Consider the following 17,981-nt stretch of genomic DNA (forward strand, 5'->3'; position numbering starts at 1 on the left):
ATGAAGAAAAACAGAAGAGTTCTAGGGGTGCACCTTTACCCTGAAGGGAAAAGAGGAAGAGGCATTGAGTCAAGCTGCATCTCTCTCTTACCCAGCCATTAGCTGATTCTTGGCCTAGGGTGGTAATCATGATAATTATGATAATAATAGCAGCCATCATTTGTCTCTGTGTATAAAGCTACCTTACTGCTGTCTGAACTAAAGATTCTGGTTTGAGAATTAAAGCAACATATTAGGCATTTAGCTAGATGCTTGTCTTAAATCACCTTCAGACTTCCTAATAACTCTGTAAGGCAGAACTTATTAGCTCCCTAGATGGAGAGACTTGAGGCACAGAAAGGTTAACAAGAAAATAAATATTTTGTCCCATCCAGGAATGGGTGAACAGGAATGGGGAAGTAACAAAGGGATCTGGGATATATAGGTGGATGGGATATATCATAGGTGCCATTGCTTTCTTCATTTTTCAACTCATAGCCTGGGGGTTCTTAATATAGGGACTGCTTCCATGTAATTCTTCCTGTGAATTGAATATTTAAACACAAACTGGCAAATTAACTGCTTATGAATTTTAGGAAATGGGAAGTCCCCTATGTCCAAATGGAAACTTTGCCTACAGTTTTTTAAAAATTGTTTTAATATTTTACATGCTTAGTCTTAATTTTGTTAGAGGTCAATTTTAATATTTCTTTAATCGCTTTCCTTTGTCCATTTCTCCTTTCCACTAAAAGAAGAGAATTTGATAAAATTAATACTCTTATTGTTGTTGTTCCTTGTTGTGTAATGTTAGACGCAAACCATTTAATAACCCTTCCAGACCTCAGTTGTTTAATTAAAAAAATCAGAGATCAGTTCTCTTACAGGCCTGCAAACCAGCAATTTCTGTTGTGCTCAGGCATGAAAACAACATTGATCTCCTTGTCCATCTCCATCAGAGCTCTTGGGTAACCAGGTGCATTGTCAATGAGGGGTCATATTTTGAAAGAAATCTTTTCCCTGAGTAGGTCTCAACAGTGGGCTTAAAATATTCAATAAACCATGTTATAAACAGACATCTGTCATCCAGACTTTGTTGTTTCACTTACAGAGCACAGGCAGAATAGATTTAGCATAAATCTGAAGGGCTCTAGGATTTGCGGGATGGTCAATGAGCACTGGCTTCCAATGAAAGTCACCAGCTGCAGGGACGCCTGGGTGGCTCAGTTGGTTAAACGGCTGCCTTCGGCTCAGGTCATGATCCCAGCGTCTTGGGATCAAGTCCTGCATCGGGCTTCTTGCTCCGCAGGGAGCCTGCTTCTTCCTCTGACACTCTGTCTGCCTGTGCTCTCTCTCTCTGACAAATAAATAAATAAAATCTTTAAAAAAAAAAAAGAAAGTCACCAGCTGCATTAGGTCCTGACATTAAGTCAGCCTGTCCTTTGAAGCTTTGAAGCCAAGCATTGACTTGTCCTCTCTAGCTATGACAATCTTAGATCCATCTTCTTCCAACAGAAGACCATTTCATCTCCATTGAAAATATGTTGTTTATTTTTTTTTATTTTTTGTAAATGAAACATATTCTTTTTTTTTTTTTTTTCAAAGATTTTATTTATTCATTTGGCAAAGAGAGACAGCACAAGCAGGGGGAGTGGCAGACAGAGGGAGAGAAAGATGCAGGGCTTGATCCCAGAATCCTGAGATCATGACCTGAGCTGAAGGCAGACACTTAACCAACTGAGCCACCCAGGTGTCCCAAAAATCTGTTGTTTAGTATAGCCACCCTCATTAATTATCTTAGCTGGATCTTCTGGAGAACTTGCTGCTTCACCTTGCACTTTGATGTTATGGTTTTGGCTTTTTTTTCCGTAGTGCTCATGAACCAGCCTCTGTAAGCTTTAAGCTTTTTCTTCTGCAGCTTCCTCATGTCCCTCAGCCTTCATAGAATTGAAGAGAATCAAAGCCATGCCCTATATTTAGCTTAAGGGACTGTTGTGGCTGGTTTGATCTTCTATCCAGACCACTCAGACTTTCTCCATGTCAGCAGTAAGACACTTTCACTTTCTTACCATTCGTGTGTTCACTGGAGTAGCACTTTTAATTTTCTTCAAGAACTTTCCCTTGCATTTAAACTTGGCTAACTGTTTGACACACAAGGACTAGCTTTCAACATGTCTCAGCGTTTGACTTGCCTTCCTTACTAAGTGTGATCATTTCTAGTGAGAGACATGTGACTCTTTTTTTCACTTGAACAATTAGAGGCCATTGTAGGGTTATTAATTGGCCTAATTTCAGTATTGTTGTGTCTCAGGGAATAAAGAGGCCTGTCGAGAGGGAGCGAGATGGAGGAACAGCTGGTCAGTGGAGCAGTGAGAACACACACAACACTTAGTGATTAAGTTCGCTGTCTTATATGGGCACGCTTCATTGCACATCAAAACAGTTGGAATAGTAACATCACAGATTACTGATCACAGATCACCATGACAAATATAATGACAATGAAAAAGTTTGAAATACTGCAAGAATTAGCAAAACGTGACAGATGTGAAATGGGCAAATACTGTCAGAAAAATGGCACCAAGAGACTTGCTTCATGAAGGGTTGGAGCAACCTTCAAATTTGACAAAACAAAACAAAAGGAAAACCCAACAACAACAAAACAATTTTCTGTGAAGTGCAATGAAGTGAAGCACAATAAAACAAGGTATGCCTGTATATGTATGTATTATACATATTTAATATATTTCAATTCACTGCAGTTAATATTTTATTAATGTTTATAACTCTCATTATTGGTCAGTTTGGAGCCTTTTTAAGTTGATGACTACCATGGCTATAGTCTTTACTGACAGATTACTAGATCTCTGGAATGACAAAATGTTCTAGGCTTATTTTGTACATTTCCTTCCACAGACCCGGAATCAGCTATTTCTAGTTGGTTTTTGTGTTTTTCTTTTTTCTTTTCTTTTTCAATTAGCAATAATTGCACCTCAGATAAACCTCATTGGCTACGATACTGCCACTGTACAAAGCTTCTTTTTCTTTTTTATTTTAAATCACACCTTATTTATTAGGTTTAGTAAAGAGAGCTAGAAAATGCTTTTTTTGGTGTCTTTTTTTTCTTTTTTTAGATGAAAGTCTTATACTTCCAATTTGTAGTTAGGTCTTCAAGGTCTTTGTTTTGTTTACTCTTTATTGATGTGAAATCTGTATCTTTCTCTCTATATATCTATATATATATAAAATCCAAAATACCTTCTCCCATTCCATAAGCTGCCTTTTAGTTTTGTTGACTGTTCCCTTCACTGTACAAAAGCTTTTTATCTTGATGTTGTCCCAATAGTCATTTTTGCTTTTATTTTCCTTGTCTCTGGTGATGTGTCTAGCAAGCTAGAAGTAGAATTACTAGTCTGGTAAGAAGTTGAAGAAGAGCTAATACCTATTCTTCTCAAACTATTCCAAAAAAACAGAAATGGAAGGAAAACTCCTTCTGCAAAGTCAGCATTACTTTGATTCCAAAACCAGACAAAAACCCCACTAAAAAGGAGAACCACAGGCCAATATTCCTGATGAACATGGATGCAAAAATTAAAGATATGAGCAAATTGGATCCAATAATACATTAAAAGAATTATTCACCACAATCAAGTGAGATTATTCCTGGACTGCAGGGGTGGTTCAATATTCACAGATCAGTCAACATGATAACCACATTAAAAAAAGAAAAGATAAGAACCATATGATCCTCTTAACAGATGCATAAAAAGCATCTGAAAAATACAGCATCCATTCTTTTTTATTTTTTTTAAAGATTTTATTTATTTATTTGTCAGAGAGAGGGAGAGCGAGAAAGCGAGCACAGGCAGGCAGAGGCAGAGGGAGAAGCAGGCTCCCCGATGAGCAAGGAGTCCTATGTGGGACTCGATCCCAGGATGCTGGGATCATGACCTGAGCCGAAAGCAGCCGCTTAATCAACTGAGCCACCCAGGCGTCCCTATAGCATCCATTCTTGATAAAAACCCTTGACAAAGTGTAAAGATAGATGGAATATCTGTACCTCAACAATGAAGCAGCAGAAAAAGAAATCAAGGAATTGAGCCCATTTGTAATTGCACCAAAAACAATAAGATACCTAGGAATAAACCTAATCAAAGAGGTAAAAGATCTGTCCTCTGAAATGATGAAAGAAATTGAAGAGGATACAAAGAAATGGAAAAACATTCCATGCTCATGGATTGGAAGAACAAACATTGTCAAAATGTTTATACTACCCAAAGGAACCTACACATTTAATGCACTCCTTGTCAAATACCACCAGCATTTTTTGCAGAACTGGAACAAACAATCCTAAAATTTGTATGGAGCCACAAAGATTCCAAATACAATCCTGAAAAGAAAAGAAAAGAAAAGAGAAAAAAGAAAAGCTGGAGGCATCATGATTCCAGATTTCAAGCCATATTACAAAACTGTAGTTATCACGACAGTATGGTACTGGCACAAAAACAGATGCATAGATCAATGGAACAGAATAGAAAACCCAGAAATGGATCCACAACTCTATGATCAACCAATCTTCAACAAAGCAGGAAAGAATATCCGGTGGAAAAAAGATAGTCTCTTCAACAAACGGTGTTGGGAAAACTGGAGAGCAGCATGCTGTTGAAACTGGACCACTTCCTTACAGCATACACAAAAATAAATTCAAAATGGATGAAAGACCTAAGTGTGAGACAGGAAATCTCAAAATCCTAGAGGAGAACACAGGCAGTAACCTCTTTGGCCTTGGCCAGAGCATCTTTTCATATACATGTTGGCCATTTGTATGTCTTTGGAGAAATATCTACTCAAGTCCTTAAACCTATTTCTAAACCATGTTATTAGGGTTTTTTGTTTTGTTTTGTTGTTGTTTTGTTTTTTGCTTTGGAGTTACATATTTTGGATATTAACCCCTTATCAGATATATGATTTGCAAATATTTTTCCCAGACTAGAGGTTTCCTTTTCACTCTACTGATCGTTTTCTTTGCTGGGCAGAAGCTTTTTAGTTTGATGCAGGCCCTACTTTTCTATTTTTGCTTTTGTTTCCTGTGCTTTTGGCATCATATCCATAAAATCATTGCAAGACCAATGTCATGAAGTTTTTCCCCCTATGTTTTCTTATAGGAGTTTTACAGTTTTAAGTCTTAGGTTTAAGTCTTTAATCCATTTTGAGTTGATTTTTGTTTATGGTGTAAGATAGGACTCAGTTTCATTCTTTCACATGTGGATATCTAGTTTTTCCAATGCTGTTTGTTAGAAGAGACTATCCTTCCCCTCTTGTGTACTCCTTGGCATCCTTGTCAAAGACCAGTTGACTGTGTATATGTTGATTTATTTCTGGATTCTATTCTTCCAGTGGCTTATATGTCTGTTTTTATACCATTATCATATTGTTTTGGTTACCTTAGCTTTGTGATATATTTTGAAATTAGCAAGTTTGATGCCTCCAGCTTTGATCTTCTGTCTCAAGATTGTTTTGGCTATCTGGGGTCCTTTGTGAGTCCATATGAATTTTTGAATGTTTTTAACTGTTTCTGTATAAAGATGCCATTGGGATTTCAATTGTATTGATCTGTAGATCATTTTTGGTAGTATGGCTATCTTGACAAAATTAAGTTTTCTGATTTGTGAACATAGAATGTCTTTCTGCTTGTGTCTTCTTTAATTTTTCATCAGTGTTTTTCAGTGTATAATTTGTTCATTCCTTAGCTAAGTTTATTCCTAAGTATTTTCTTCTTTTTGATACTATTGTAAATTGGATTGTTTTCCTAATTTCCTTTTCAGATAGTTTATTGAGTGTATAAAAGTACAAGTGATTTTTTTGGTGGAGTCTGTAGGATTTTCTACATATTTAAGATCATGACATCTGTAAACAGGGACAGTTTTACTGTTGCTTTTCCAGTCTGAGTTCCATTTCTTTCCTCATTGCTCTGGCTAGGACTTAGAGTTGAATAGAAGTGGTAAGAGTGTTCATCCTTGCTTTATTCCTTATCTTAGAGGAAAACATCTTGATTCTTCACCATTGATTGTGAAGTTAACTGTGGACTTTACATGCCTTTATTATGTTGAGTTAATTTCTCTCTATTCCTAGTTTGTTGAGAGGTTTTAATCTCTTTGTCTTTGTCTTTTATCTCTTTGTCTTTATTTCTTTGTCTTTGTTGAGACTGTTGAATTTTATCAAATGCCTTTTCTGTATCCATTGAGATGATCATGTGACTTTTTAATCCTTTATTCTTTTAAAGTGGTATATCACATTAATTTTTCTGTGTTGAACCATCCTTGCCTCCCAGAGATAAGTCCCACTTAGTCGTTGTGTATAACAGTAATATATTTGAGAGAATCCTAAACATTTTATTGTCTTGTGCCCCATAATTGCTGTTGAACTTCAAATTTTTTATATTGCTAAATATCTGTGCCCTGGGAGTTGAAGAACGTATTAAAATATTTAAAAGAAGGAACTTTTACTACCAATTTTAGCTATATTATTAAAGGCCACTTACTTTAAAATCATTTACATGTTATAAGTGAACTTTCCATGTAAGTCTATGTTAATATTTAATCTGTATGAGAAAACAAATCAGAAAAAATATTTATCTCTAAATATGTTTTTTTGTGTTGGTTTTGTGTGTGTGTGTGTCCTGAATTTGAAGCAGAATCTCACTTACATCAGCACTGTTGAAAGGAGAAAAAATGCCAGTCCTGTCTCCGGAAATCAAATTTGATACTTCCAATGTTACCAGAAATTCCTTTGACAGTTGTTTTCTTTTTGAGAGTAGTTGGAGGAAAGCAGTTTTAGAAACACAAAAGATGAAGAAAGGTAAGTTTATCTTTACAGTTATTTTACTGAAGAAAATATAGAAATAGTGCCTTAAACTAACACATATATTTTTTTAAGCAGTCAGGAGACATCTTATAATTTTTATAACATTTATGGAAGGATAATATCCTAAGTTTATGGAAAATAAAAATGGAAGCAAATTAAAATTAATTTACTTAATAAAATTCTGTAACTCATGATGGAAACAAATTTTAAAGAACTACTTCTCTTGGCATCAGTGCAGTACTACCTCTGTTGGGTCATATTACTTTTCACAAATTTTGTTTTTAAGCCTCTCAAGTTGATTTTTGTGTTTTAAGAAACCCAAATCTTTAATAGCATCTTTTTGTATTCATAATTCTAACCAGAACTTTATTTTTTGTGTGAGTTACGTGGAAAGTATTTTTTATTCTACCCTTGCTCAGTAAGGACTAATTTGAGGAATTTTGACATGTGTATGAATATATTAATAGTTTAATTTCAGTTATACTTCAAATTTTCAAATTCCAATTGTATTTCTTGTTTATCCTGAATTCTGCCTTCAGCTTTATAAATAGAGATGTATTCTTGAAAAGAGTAAAATCCAAACTCCCAACCATGTCATCACTCCTGGTTTTGAGTGTATTGCTCTATTTTTCCCAACTTTTCCACTGTATTCCCATTAAGATACTCAGAAAACATAAGTTTACCTGTCCTTTTACCCCTAAATTGCCTGAAAGAGAATTTGTATGTTTTTTGATCAGGAGAAACTTTTTTTTTCCAGAAGAAGAAAAATCAAAGGTAGCAAAATAGCATTTGGAGGATTTAATATAACTCCAGTCCCATTAAATACTATTTTTATTACTGTGCTAGACTTCATTTTGTTTTGTTTTTAAATAATTTGACAATCTCTTTTATGTGAGGTCAGTAGAAGAAGAAATCTTGATGCTTCAATGTTAGTGTTTATAGGTTTGCTGTGAAATTTTGCAGAGAGAAAATTATCATTTTTTAAAGATTTCATTTATTTACTTATTTCACAGAGAGAGAGAACAAGCAGGGGGGGGAGCAACGGAGGGAGAAGGAGAGAGGGAGAGGCAGACTCTCCATTGAGCAGGGAGCCCGATGTGGGGCTCTATCCCAGGATCTTGGGATCATGACCTGAGCTGACAGCAGACACTTAACCACTGAGCCATGCAGGCGCCCCTGAGAAAATTAAAATCAATGCCTGAAAAAAATTCTTTTATGTCTCATTGTTAACTAAATAATCATGTATTTACACCTCTTATTTACATAAAAGCAAGAAGGTAGAAAGGTTTAAAGTAGCAGATAATATTAGACTCTTAAAAATGCTTTTAAACTCTATTTCAATGTGAATATCTCTAATATTCTGGAAATTCTAATTATATAAAATAATGAGGGCAGAAGACAGGGACAACTGTAGGAGATCTGTGAACATGCCCTTTTTCCTTATTCGACTTGGGAAAGATACTAGATAAAGGACAGTAGCTTTATTTTCTCTTCTTAATGACTGAGTATATTGTATTATGCATTTTAGTATGTAGTAAAAGAAGTTATATACATTTCATCAAGAAATAATACCATTAATTATGATACCATTTTTAATTAGAATACACCACAGCCTTTGGTCTAGAAGAGTTCAAAGAATGTGTCAAGATGCCGTATTTACCAGGACTGCAGAGTTGCCCAAAAAGTGTAAGTTCAACTCCACTGGAAGTTCGTCCGAGACTGCTGCAGGCTGACCCCGAGATGTGTCCAGTCAGGTAGACCATTGCTATTCAGTTCTCTTGCCTTCCACTCGCATCTGTAGTAATAACTGCTAAATGGAGAGGTCTTCCTGCCTAGTGAGTGGAAGCTCTTTCTTGCCCACTGATATTTGTTTTCATAAAGGATCTCTGTTTTAGTCTAGGTAGCAATTTTAGTCAGTTTGACAAGTAAGCCGTTTCTCAGTTTTCAAAGGGACAATTGCAGAAAGGACTTAAGGACTTCCTTTTAAAAATATCTGCTGCTCTAGTGTAGATTGCCCATGAGAATATCGGAATTTTTAGCAATAAAATTAAATGAAGTCTCTGCAATGTTAACAGGTTTCTGTACGATGAATATAGTACCTCGGGTTTCGTCTCTAGTTTGAGTGACGTCATGCGAGGGCAGGTTCTAAATGAGATGACAGCCTGAAGAAGACCAGAGCTGACGAGTGGACAAGGAGGCGTCAGCCAGAAAAGTCCGACTCACTTTGAATATTGGCATTTAAAGCCATTATCATAATTACCTTCCTTTTTATAAATTAGGCTGGCTGGCATACCATTAAAAGAAATCCCCTTTCTCCAAAAGGATCTAGAAATTAGTAAGACGGTCTCATATTTGATTTGGTGGCTGCTTTGGTTTATTTATTTATTCATCAGGTGTCTATTGAATATCTAGGACTTATTCACTTTGGCAGCCTTAAAAAAAAAAAAAAAAAGAGATGCTGCATTGATAGTAGTCTGAGTTGCTACTTTCCTTAGGGGAAATTTTGTATTTTCATATTTCCTGAGCTTTAAAGTCAGCCAGTTACACACAGCACACAAACATAGGAGTTTTAGAATATATTTTTCCCTGGTGTTGTTCTTGTTAATTACTCTTGAAATAAGTTTTGGTCATATAAAATGACACTAAAAATGAAAAGTTATGCATAATTTACTAAATTATGAAAACGCATAAGAACTTCACAGAAAATTTGGAGCAAAAAAAGATAAATAGTATTTTGATAATTTACCCATTGTAACGTATCGACTTTTCTTGTTGGGTGTTTGCTCTCTTCTTTTCTTCTTCATTTTTGTGGACTTTGTTTTCTTATGATCTTAGTGTACTTACGATTTTTTATTTTGCCTTTTTAACTTATTATTACACATACTCATTTTTTCATGTCACTGCATGATCTTCAAACAGTCTTTACTGGCTACATTGTATCTCATTAATGGATCCATAGTTTCTTTAATCATTCCCTATCATTTTTTAAGATTTTATTTATTTCTTTGACAGAGAGAGAGATCACAAGTAGGCAGAGAGGCAGGCAGCAGGGGGGGGAAGCAGGCTCTTGGCCAAGCAGAGAGCCCGACGCAGTCCTCGATTCCAGGACCCTGAGATCATGACCCGAGCCAACGGCAGAGGCCCAACCCATTGAGCCACCCAGGTGCCCCCAAACCATTCCCTATCATTTTTAATATTATCCGAGGACAGATTTCCAAGCTGTAAAAATATGAAAAGCAAAATTACTCTTTCTTCCACGAGATTATAATGAAATAAGGCAGAATCAGCAATGGTGGAAGAGAGCGAGCGAGTTGCTAGTGGAATAAATGGTAACGGGTAAATAGGAGGGATGGCAGGGATGTAGAAAGAACAGAGACAGCTGGAAACACAGTATAAAACCTACTTAAGGACAGAGACTTTCCATCCTTACTGAGACCCCCATGTCCCCAGCCCTTACCTGACCCTTGGCATTCTCATTGGGAGTCTCAGGACCCTTTGAGGAGGGTGTAGGGCTAAGTCTGGCAGTACACTTGTCTCAGTACAGAGCAGTCTTGTTACTCTTCTTTCGGTGCACATGCTCATCTGTAAGAAACTGGAAACCCAGAAAGCTCCCTTTGAATTAGCCCAACTACTTCTTAATCTTAAGTCTTCCTTTGGCTTCCTACTGTTTTCACTCTGTTTCATTTTTCTTTCATTTGCAATTTGGCTGTTTGTGAAATGATTCCTCGCCATTTTACATTGACTTGAGTGTGAATTTGCCTAACCAGGGAAGGATAATTTGATACGTTAAATTCATGTTATGACAAGTGCTGTTCATATACAAAGTGGAAGAGTGGTGGCTATGTGCCATAATGTTTATGAAGTGCTTGGTCAACATAAATGTTAGTTCTTTTCCCTGTCTTTGAAACAAGTGTCTTTATTTTAGCCAGTCTAGTGAGAACATGTCAAGTTGCGTGCATGTGTTTTATTCTCCTCTGCACATTGCACAGCGCCCCGTGAACGAAAAGCCGTGGCATAGCAGGGAAGTAACACATTTTTGTTCATCTTGTGTACAACCCCTTCCCACCTTTTTCCTTCCATATGTGAATATTTGTTTTAAAAATGCTGATTTTTTTTTTTTAATTTTTTTAAAGATTTTGTATCTATTTATTTGACAGAGAGAGAGCACAAGCATGGGGAGTGGCAGGGAAAGGGAGAGGGAAAAACAGGCTCCCCACAGAGCAGAGGGAATTCAATGTGGGGCTGGATCCCAGGAACCCGGGATCATGACCTGAGCTGAAAGTAGACGCTGAACCAACTGAGCCACCCAGGCACCCCTCAGATTTCTTTAATTATAATCATACATTTTAAATGACTCTCAAGGCACACTCTGGTAATGTAACTGATAGTAGTAATCCTAGAGGTGAAGGGCATTTAAAAGTTTTGGCTGACTTCTAAAGTTTAATATAGTTACAGGAAATTTGCAGTTCTTATGGATTATCTCACCTACGGCAGGTTCGGTGGTGACATACTTCCTCTAATAACCCACTTGTTATGTAGGTCTGTTCCCAGTAGGAACAAAAGTTAATTAAGATAAAATTCAGATTGTGGTGATTAACAAATAAAAGGTACACAAATAAGCAATAGTTAGTATCGGCCTGTCTAGATACCTTTTTAATTTAATCTTGATTCCCTTCCTCTTAGCATTCCCTGAATTATACTTGGAGAAAGTTAAGATAAAGATAAATATGGGGAAAATTAGGCATTACACTTATCTACAGGTAAAATTTATTAGCAAAACCTAAGATGTTGAGTTGTTCCTATCTGCTTCTGATTGGATCAGGTATGGTGGAATGAGTTCACTTTCTTTAATGTTTATTTACTTTCCATGTGATGTCCTTTGCAAAGTGAGTTTTGCTAAAGGCAGCTTCTTGTCTCTTATTGTATTTTATAATTAATCTATCCTGGATTTACATAAAGGTGATTTTATGATAATATGTAATTTTAGGATAAGGAAGACTAAGGAAGCCCGCATTGTGGTACCACTTCAGGAGAAACCAAAGGGTAAGTTGGCTCATTTTCTTCTCCCACCACATGTCTTATTAGGTTGTCCCATACTTACTCTTTTTAACTTCCTTTATTTCCCCTGGTTTAATTGCTTTGTTCTTTTTAATGTTTCTTGAAGCTTTGTTTATCTTATAAACATAGTGGATGTTTATACACATACCTTTATTATCTCAGGACCTTGGGATAGGCCCTCATCATCTCTCATGTGGACCATTGCATGGTCTGCATGCTAGTCTTGCTTTGAGTTTCTGACCTTTGAAATTTTTCAAAGCTGTGGCAGCTTGATGCTGAGATGCTGAGTATAGCTCAGGATGGAGCTTGATGGTGTCGCTCTCACTGGTCAGGGCATGTGCTACCTCTATAATGGCTCACTGCAAAACAAACACTGAACACTATTTTCAGCTTTTACCTTTCTAAAATCAAAATGAAAAAACTCTATTGGATTTCTTGGCAATTAGCAAAGACAGGTGCTATTGTAGGTCTTTCATAGAAGTAAAATGGCTTAACATGAACTTTTGAAAAGCTGGGATACCTGTATTATATAGCAGTAAAAAAAGAAATCTGTTGTCTGTGACAATATGGTTAAACCCACAGGGCATTATGCTTAGTGAATTAAGCCATACAGAGAAAGACAAATGCTTCATGGAACTTTGTTCCTAATGGAATCAATCACTTAGATGCAGAATCTTAAAAAAATAAAAATAAAAAATAAAAAAAGTCAGACATACAGAATAGAATGGTGGTTACCACAGTTTTGAGTGGGGCAAATGGGGAGATGATGGTACAAAATTATAGTTCTAAGATTAATAAGTTCTGGGGATCCAATGTAGAGCATGGTGACTATAGTTAATAATAGTAAATTGTATACTGAAATCTGCTAAGAGAGCAAGTCTCAAGTGTTCTTGTCTTCCCAGATGAGAACGAGTTACTTTCCCAGAAAAAGTAACTATGTGAGGTGATAGATGTGTTAATTAACTTAACTGCAGTAATCACTTCACAGTATATATGTATATCAGTTCATCTTGTTGTAAACCATAAATATACACAATTTTTATTTGTGAAATATACTGCAATAAAGTTGGGGGAGAGATGGAAAGCAACAGATGAAAGGATTTGTAAAATGCAAGATCATTAGAAAATACCCAATTAAAGTGGAGGAAGAAAAAAGATAATATATATAGAAGACAGTGTGCAAGTCATCATGTGACGAGATAAACCCGCTTTACACATGCATAATTCTAATTCCAGAATGAAAAGGTTAGGACAGAAACAGTATTTACATACTGACTGATAAGTTCCCAATTTTGATGAAAAATAGAAAGCCAAGGATTCAAGAAGTTCTGAGAGTCCTCAGCAGAATAGAAACAAAGAAAACCACAGCTAGGCACATCATAATAAAAAGACTAAGTTAAAAAAAAAAAAACACAAAACAAGAAAACAGAGAAGACAGGTTACCTTCAAAGGTGCACTGGTAAGACATACAACTGACTTTTTAAATGTAGACAATGGAAGCAAGAAGACAGTGGAATAGCATTTTCAAAGGCTAAAAGAGATAACTGCCAAACTTGAATTGGATACCCAGTGAAAATACCCTTAAAATTAAAGGTGAAACAAATACATTTTCATTCAAATAGAAGTTGAGAGAATTTATTGTCTGCAGAGCTTCACTAAAAAATATTAAGGAAGAAGTGATACAAAAAGGAAGTACAACTGCTAAAGAATGAGAAGCAGTAGCAGTAGTATTATGAAGTTTAAAATCTATGTAGAGATAAAATACTTGAAAATAGTAGCACAGAGGTAGGATGGGGCCTATGTGGAGTTAAAATGTTGTAACATACTCCCATTATCTGAAAAAATGGTAGAATAACTAATTTAAAGTAGATTGTAATATGTCAAAGAGACACATGATATTCTGTATGATAACCAGTAAAAGAATAATAAAATAATACAAGTAACAAGCTAATATAGAGGGGAAATATAAAATGAGAAAAAAACTTGATCATTTCAAAAGAGGACAAGAAAGGAGGGAAAAAGAAACATAAAGCATACAGGACAAATAGAAAACAATTAGCAAGATTAAAGATTCAAAATTAAACAAAACAACAATTACATTATATGTAAACAGACTAAGTATTTCAATGAAAAACACAAAGTATCAGACTGAGAAAAATATATGTTGCTTGCAAGAGGCATACCTTAAATTTAAGAGCAAGAAAGATCAAAAGTGCAAGGTGGGAAAAATACAAATCATGCAAACATTAATTAAAAGAAAGAAGTGTAGGTACACTAACATCAAACAAAATAGACAACAAAGCAAGAATTTTGGGGCGCCTGGGTGGCTCAGAGGGATAAGCCTCTGCCTTCTGCTCAGGTCATGATCCCAGGGTCCTGGGATCGAGCCCCACGTCGGGCTCTCTGCTCAGCAGGGAGCCTGCTTCCTCCTCTCTCTGCCTGCTTCTCTGCCTACTTGTGATCTCTGTCAAATAAATTAAAAAAAAAAAAAAAAGCAAGAATTTTTACTTTAATATTGATTCAACCATTTTAATTTTAGGATTTTTAAGGCATTCTAATTCTTCAATCAACTTTGGTAAGTTATATTTCTAAAATTTTTTGCATTTTGTCTGTTTTCAGATATATTGGCATAAAGTTGAGCTTTTGTTTAATCTGTACTTCTATCCCTCTTCTTTCTTTTTGAAGTTTTTTATTTCCATGTAATTCCATGTAATCAGTCTTTTCACTTATTTTTTAAAGATTTTGTTTATTTGTCAGGGAAACAGAGAGAGAAAGGACAAGCAGGGGTAGGGGCAGAGGGAAAGGGAGAAGCAGACTCCCTGCTGAGCAGGGAACCTGACATGGGACTCAGTCCCAGGACCCTGAGACCATGACCTGAGCCAAAGGCAGACACTCAACGGATTGAGCTACCCAGACATCCCTTTTTTTTTTTTTTTTTGAGATTTTATTTTATTTTATTTATTTATTTTTTTTTAAAGATTTTTTATTTATTTATCAGAGAGAGAGGGAGAGAGAGCAAGCACAGGCAGACAGAATGGCAGGCAGAGGCAGAGGGAGAAGCAGGCTCCCCGCCGAGCAAGGAGCCCGATGCGGGACTTGATCCCAGGACGCCGGGATCATGACCTGAGCCGAAGGCAGCTGCTTAACCAACTGAGCCACCCAGGCGCCCCTTGAGATTTTATTTTTAAATAATCTCTACACCCAGTCGCCCAATGTGGGGCTTGTACTCACAACCCTGAGATCAAGAGTCACACGCTCTATGTGTCCCTCTTCTTTTAATGTTATTTATTTGTGCTGTGTTTTATTCTGATTAATCTCACCAGAGACTTTTCTTCTTTATCATTCTCTTCAATGAAGAACTCATCTTCTAAAAAATATTTCTTAATGTAAATTTGTTTTCTACTTTATTGATTTCTTCTCTTTCCTATATTATTTTTCTTCTATTATGTTCTTTGGGTGTATTATTTTCCCAATGTGTATCTTATACCTAAAATTTTAATTTTCAAACCTTCTTTTCTAACATAGAAATTTGAGGTATAAACCTGTCTATGTATAACTTCTGCTGTATTACACAAGCTTTGTAATATTTTCTTTATAATTTAGTTATGAATATTTTAATGCTTATTTTGATTTCTTTTTTGACTGATGAGTAATCTAGAATGTGTTGTTTAAATTTCTCTTTGAGAATTTTAAATTTATCTTATTGTTAACAACTTCCAACTTAATTGCATTGGTTTGTATGAAGTTTTGAAGATTTTTGAAGTTTTTTGACATTTGCTTAATACCTAGAATCCAGTTTATTTGTAGCCAGAGAGTTTTTCTAAGTGTCAGGTTCATTATACCACTAAGAACAGGTATCCCAATCATATTATTCCCCTCCATGCTCCCTCTTTCTCTGAACTTCCTACTTATGTTATACACTCAAATAACAAAACAAACCAAAAATAACCACAATAGAGAACTTTAGATAGCTTTTTTGACACTTCACCATTTGAAATTAAATAATATTTTAAAACAGTTTGAATCAGTATATTATTTTCAAAGTTTTATATGTTTTGAAATAGAAGTATTTATTCATCTTTACATATTTAGGGCAATATGTAGTGATTGCATGGGAAGTTTGAATTTGATGAATCTGAATTCAAATCCTTTGCCCTTGGGCAAGTTTTTTAACACCATTAAATCTTCTTTTTATATCTGTGATCCAAGATAGTACTAGTTGCCTACTTCATAGTATTGTGTGGCTGGAATAAATGTAAGTACTTGACACAAAGAGATCATTTGATATATCTCTTCTTATTATTACTACCACTCCATAATAGAAACTTGAGTAATGCTTTTCAGTTAATGAATGATTCATTTTCCTTTACAATTCTACTATTTTACTAAACTTAGCATTTATGAGAAATGGTATGTTTGGAGAAAATAACTTGATGAGCATGCAAGGTATAAAACAAGTTAATTATTTACGGAGACTGTATCTTTTGCTTTGGAATAAATTCCACAGCCACCCCATGTTTTAAAAAGTACATTATAGACTCAGATTGAGTTTTATATAATTAAATACAAACAGTATAGTTTTTTAGCTACATTTAAAAAAATATTTATTTATTTGAGAGAGATCATGAGAGGGGGGAGAACCAGAGAGGGAGAGAGACCTACTCCCACACCCTGCTGAGTGAAGTTCTACTCAGGGCTCAATCCCTTGACCCTGAGATCATGATCTGAACCAAATCAATAGTCAGACACCCAACTGACTGAGCCACACAGGCACCCCTAGTTAAATAGTTTTGAGATGACTTGATATCACGTTACTTTAGAAAGTACTTTCTATTTTTACTTCATCGAATGTGATATATCAAGAACTAGCTGTGTTTAATGGTCATTTGAGGAAGAGAGATTTTGTTTGCCCTCTATTTTAGAATCTAAATATCTAAATATCATTTAGAAAATATTATGTGCTTAACTTTAATAGATGATTTATTTTTCTTCACAGTTTCCGGCTTCAGTGATCCTCTTGCTGGAGCATCATCTCAATACTTACAGAGACTTTCCAAAATGGCCATATTGGAGTATGATACCATTCGTCAAGAAACTACTAGAAAATCCAAAAAGAGCAAGAAACGAGACCTGCGAGACTGCTGATAAGTATCACATCACATGCGATGCTTTCTTCACTGATGTCTAAGGTTTATATATTTTTTCCTTTCTTTTTCTTTTTTTGATATGTGGTATGATGTGCAATGATTTACATAAAAATGGAAGTGTAAATAAGAAATAAATATTTTATGTAATATACAGAAGCATTTGCTTTTCATTAACAGCTACAAAAAGACATTTAAGTTATGGTTTGGGGGGACATAACATGAGAGAAATTACATTCCATGAATTTTATATACATTGACTATATCCTTCAATTCAATTTGATACATGTGTTTTGAGTGCCTGTCTGTACAGTGAATGACATTGCTAGCTGCTGCAGAAGATTCAAGACAGAGTGAATCATTATTGGGATTAATGATGCCGGATATGAATCCTTCCTTTTCCCTGCTTGAGTTTGAAAACAGTTGTGAGAGAAGTATTCGAGCAGATGAAAATATTAGCTTTGTTTGCTGCTAAAACCTGGAAGGAAAATCCTGTCTTAGATATGTGGCAACAATGGGGCTCCTAATCCTGAACTTCAGAATTGGACAAATGTACACATTCAAGCATTATTGACAAGCTCACCCACCACATCAGGGCTTTTTCTGCCAAGTAGGGCAAGTCATTTCCACTGTGTGGACAGGCTTAACCCTGAGGGGAGAGATGGAGACTTGCTCCATCTCTGTAGGGAGGAGGAAGAAAGGTCTAGGTCAAGAGAAAAACCCTACCTTCAGAAAGCCTTGAGGAGTGGGGGATACACATCCATCAATACACGTCCCTGAGATATGGGAAGAAATCAAGGATACCAATGACTGATCCAGTGAAGAGTGGGATACAGGCCATAAGAGAAAAGAACTACAAAGTATTACAGAGCTTCAAAATCAGGGCAGTAACATCCAGCAGGGTGGTCAGAGAAAGCTTCACAGAAGGTAACAGTGTTT

At 35.7% G+C, this 17,981-nt stretch overlaps 1 protein-coding gene and 1 pseudogene across 1 annotated transcript in view; one reads left to right on the forward strand and one right to left on the reverse strand.

Annotated features, from left to right (window-relative positions):
• The window catches only part of C4H8orf89 (chromosome 4 C8orf89 homolog), a 35,432-nt gene extending 18,237 nt beyond the window's left edge, over nt 1-17,195 (forward strand). Inside the window, exons 4-9 of the mRNA XM_047725489.1 lie at nt 6,668-6,834; nt 8,441-8,594; nt 10,766-10,861; nt 11,828-11,883; nt 14,438-14,473; nt 16,895-17,195. Coding sequence (XP_047581445.1) covers nt 6,708-6,834; nt 8,441-8,594; nt 10,766-10,861; nt 11,828-11,883; nt 14,438-14,473; nt 16,895-17,043 — 618 coding nt within the window. The 5' untranslated portion in view covers nt 6,668-6,707 and the 3' untranslated portion in view covers nt 17,044-17,195. The remainder of the gene's footprint in view (nt 1-6,667; nt 6,835-8,440; nt 8,595-10,765; nt 10,862-11,827; nt 11,884-14,437; nt 14,474-16,894) is intronic.
• Nucleotides 2,930-3,013, reverse strand: LOC125099427 (uncharacterized; annotated as a pseudogene).
• Nucleotides 17,196-17,981: the final 786 nt, after the last annotated feature.

Source organism: Lutra lutra, chromosome 4 (genome assembly GCF_902655055.1).
Source record: "Lutra lutra chromosome 4, mLutLut1.2, whole genome shotgun sequence".
Classification (NCBI taxonomy): Eukaryota; Metazoa; Chordata; class Mammalia; order Carnivora; family Mustelidae; genus Lutra; species Lutra lutra.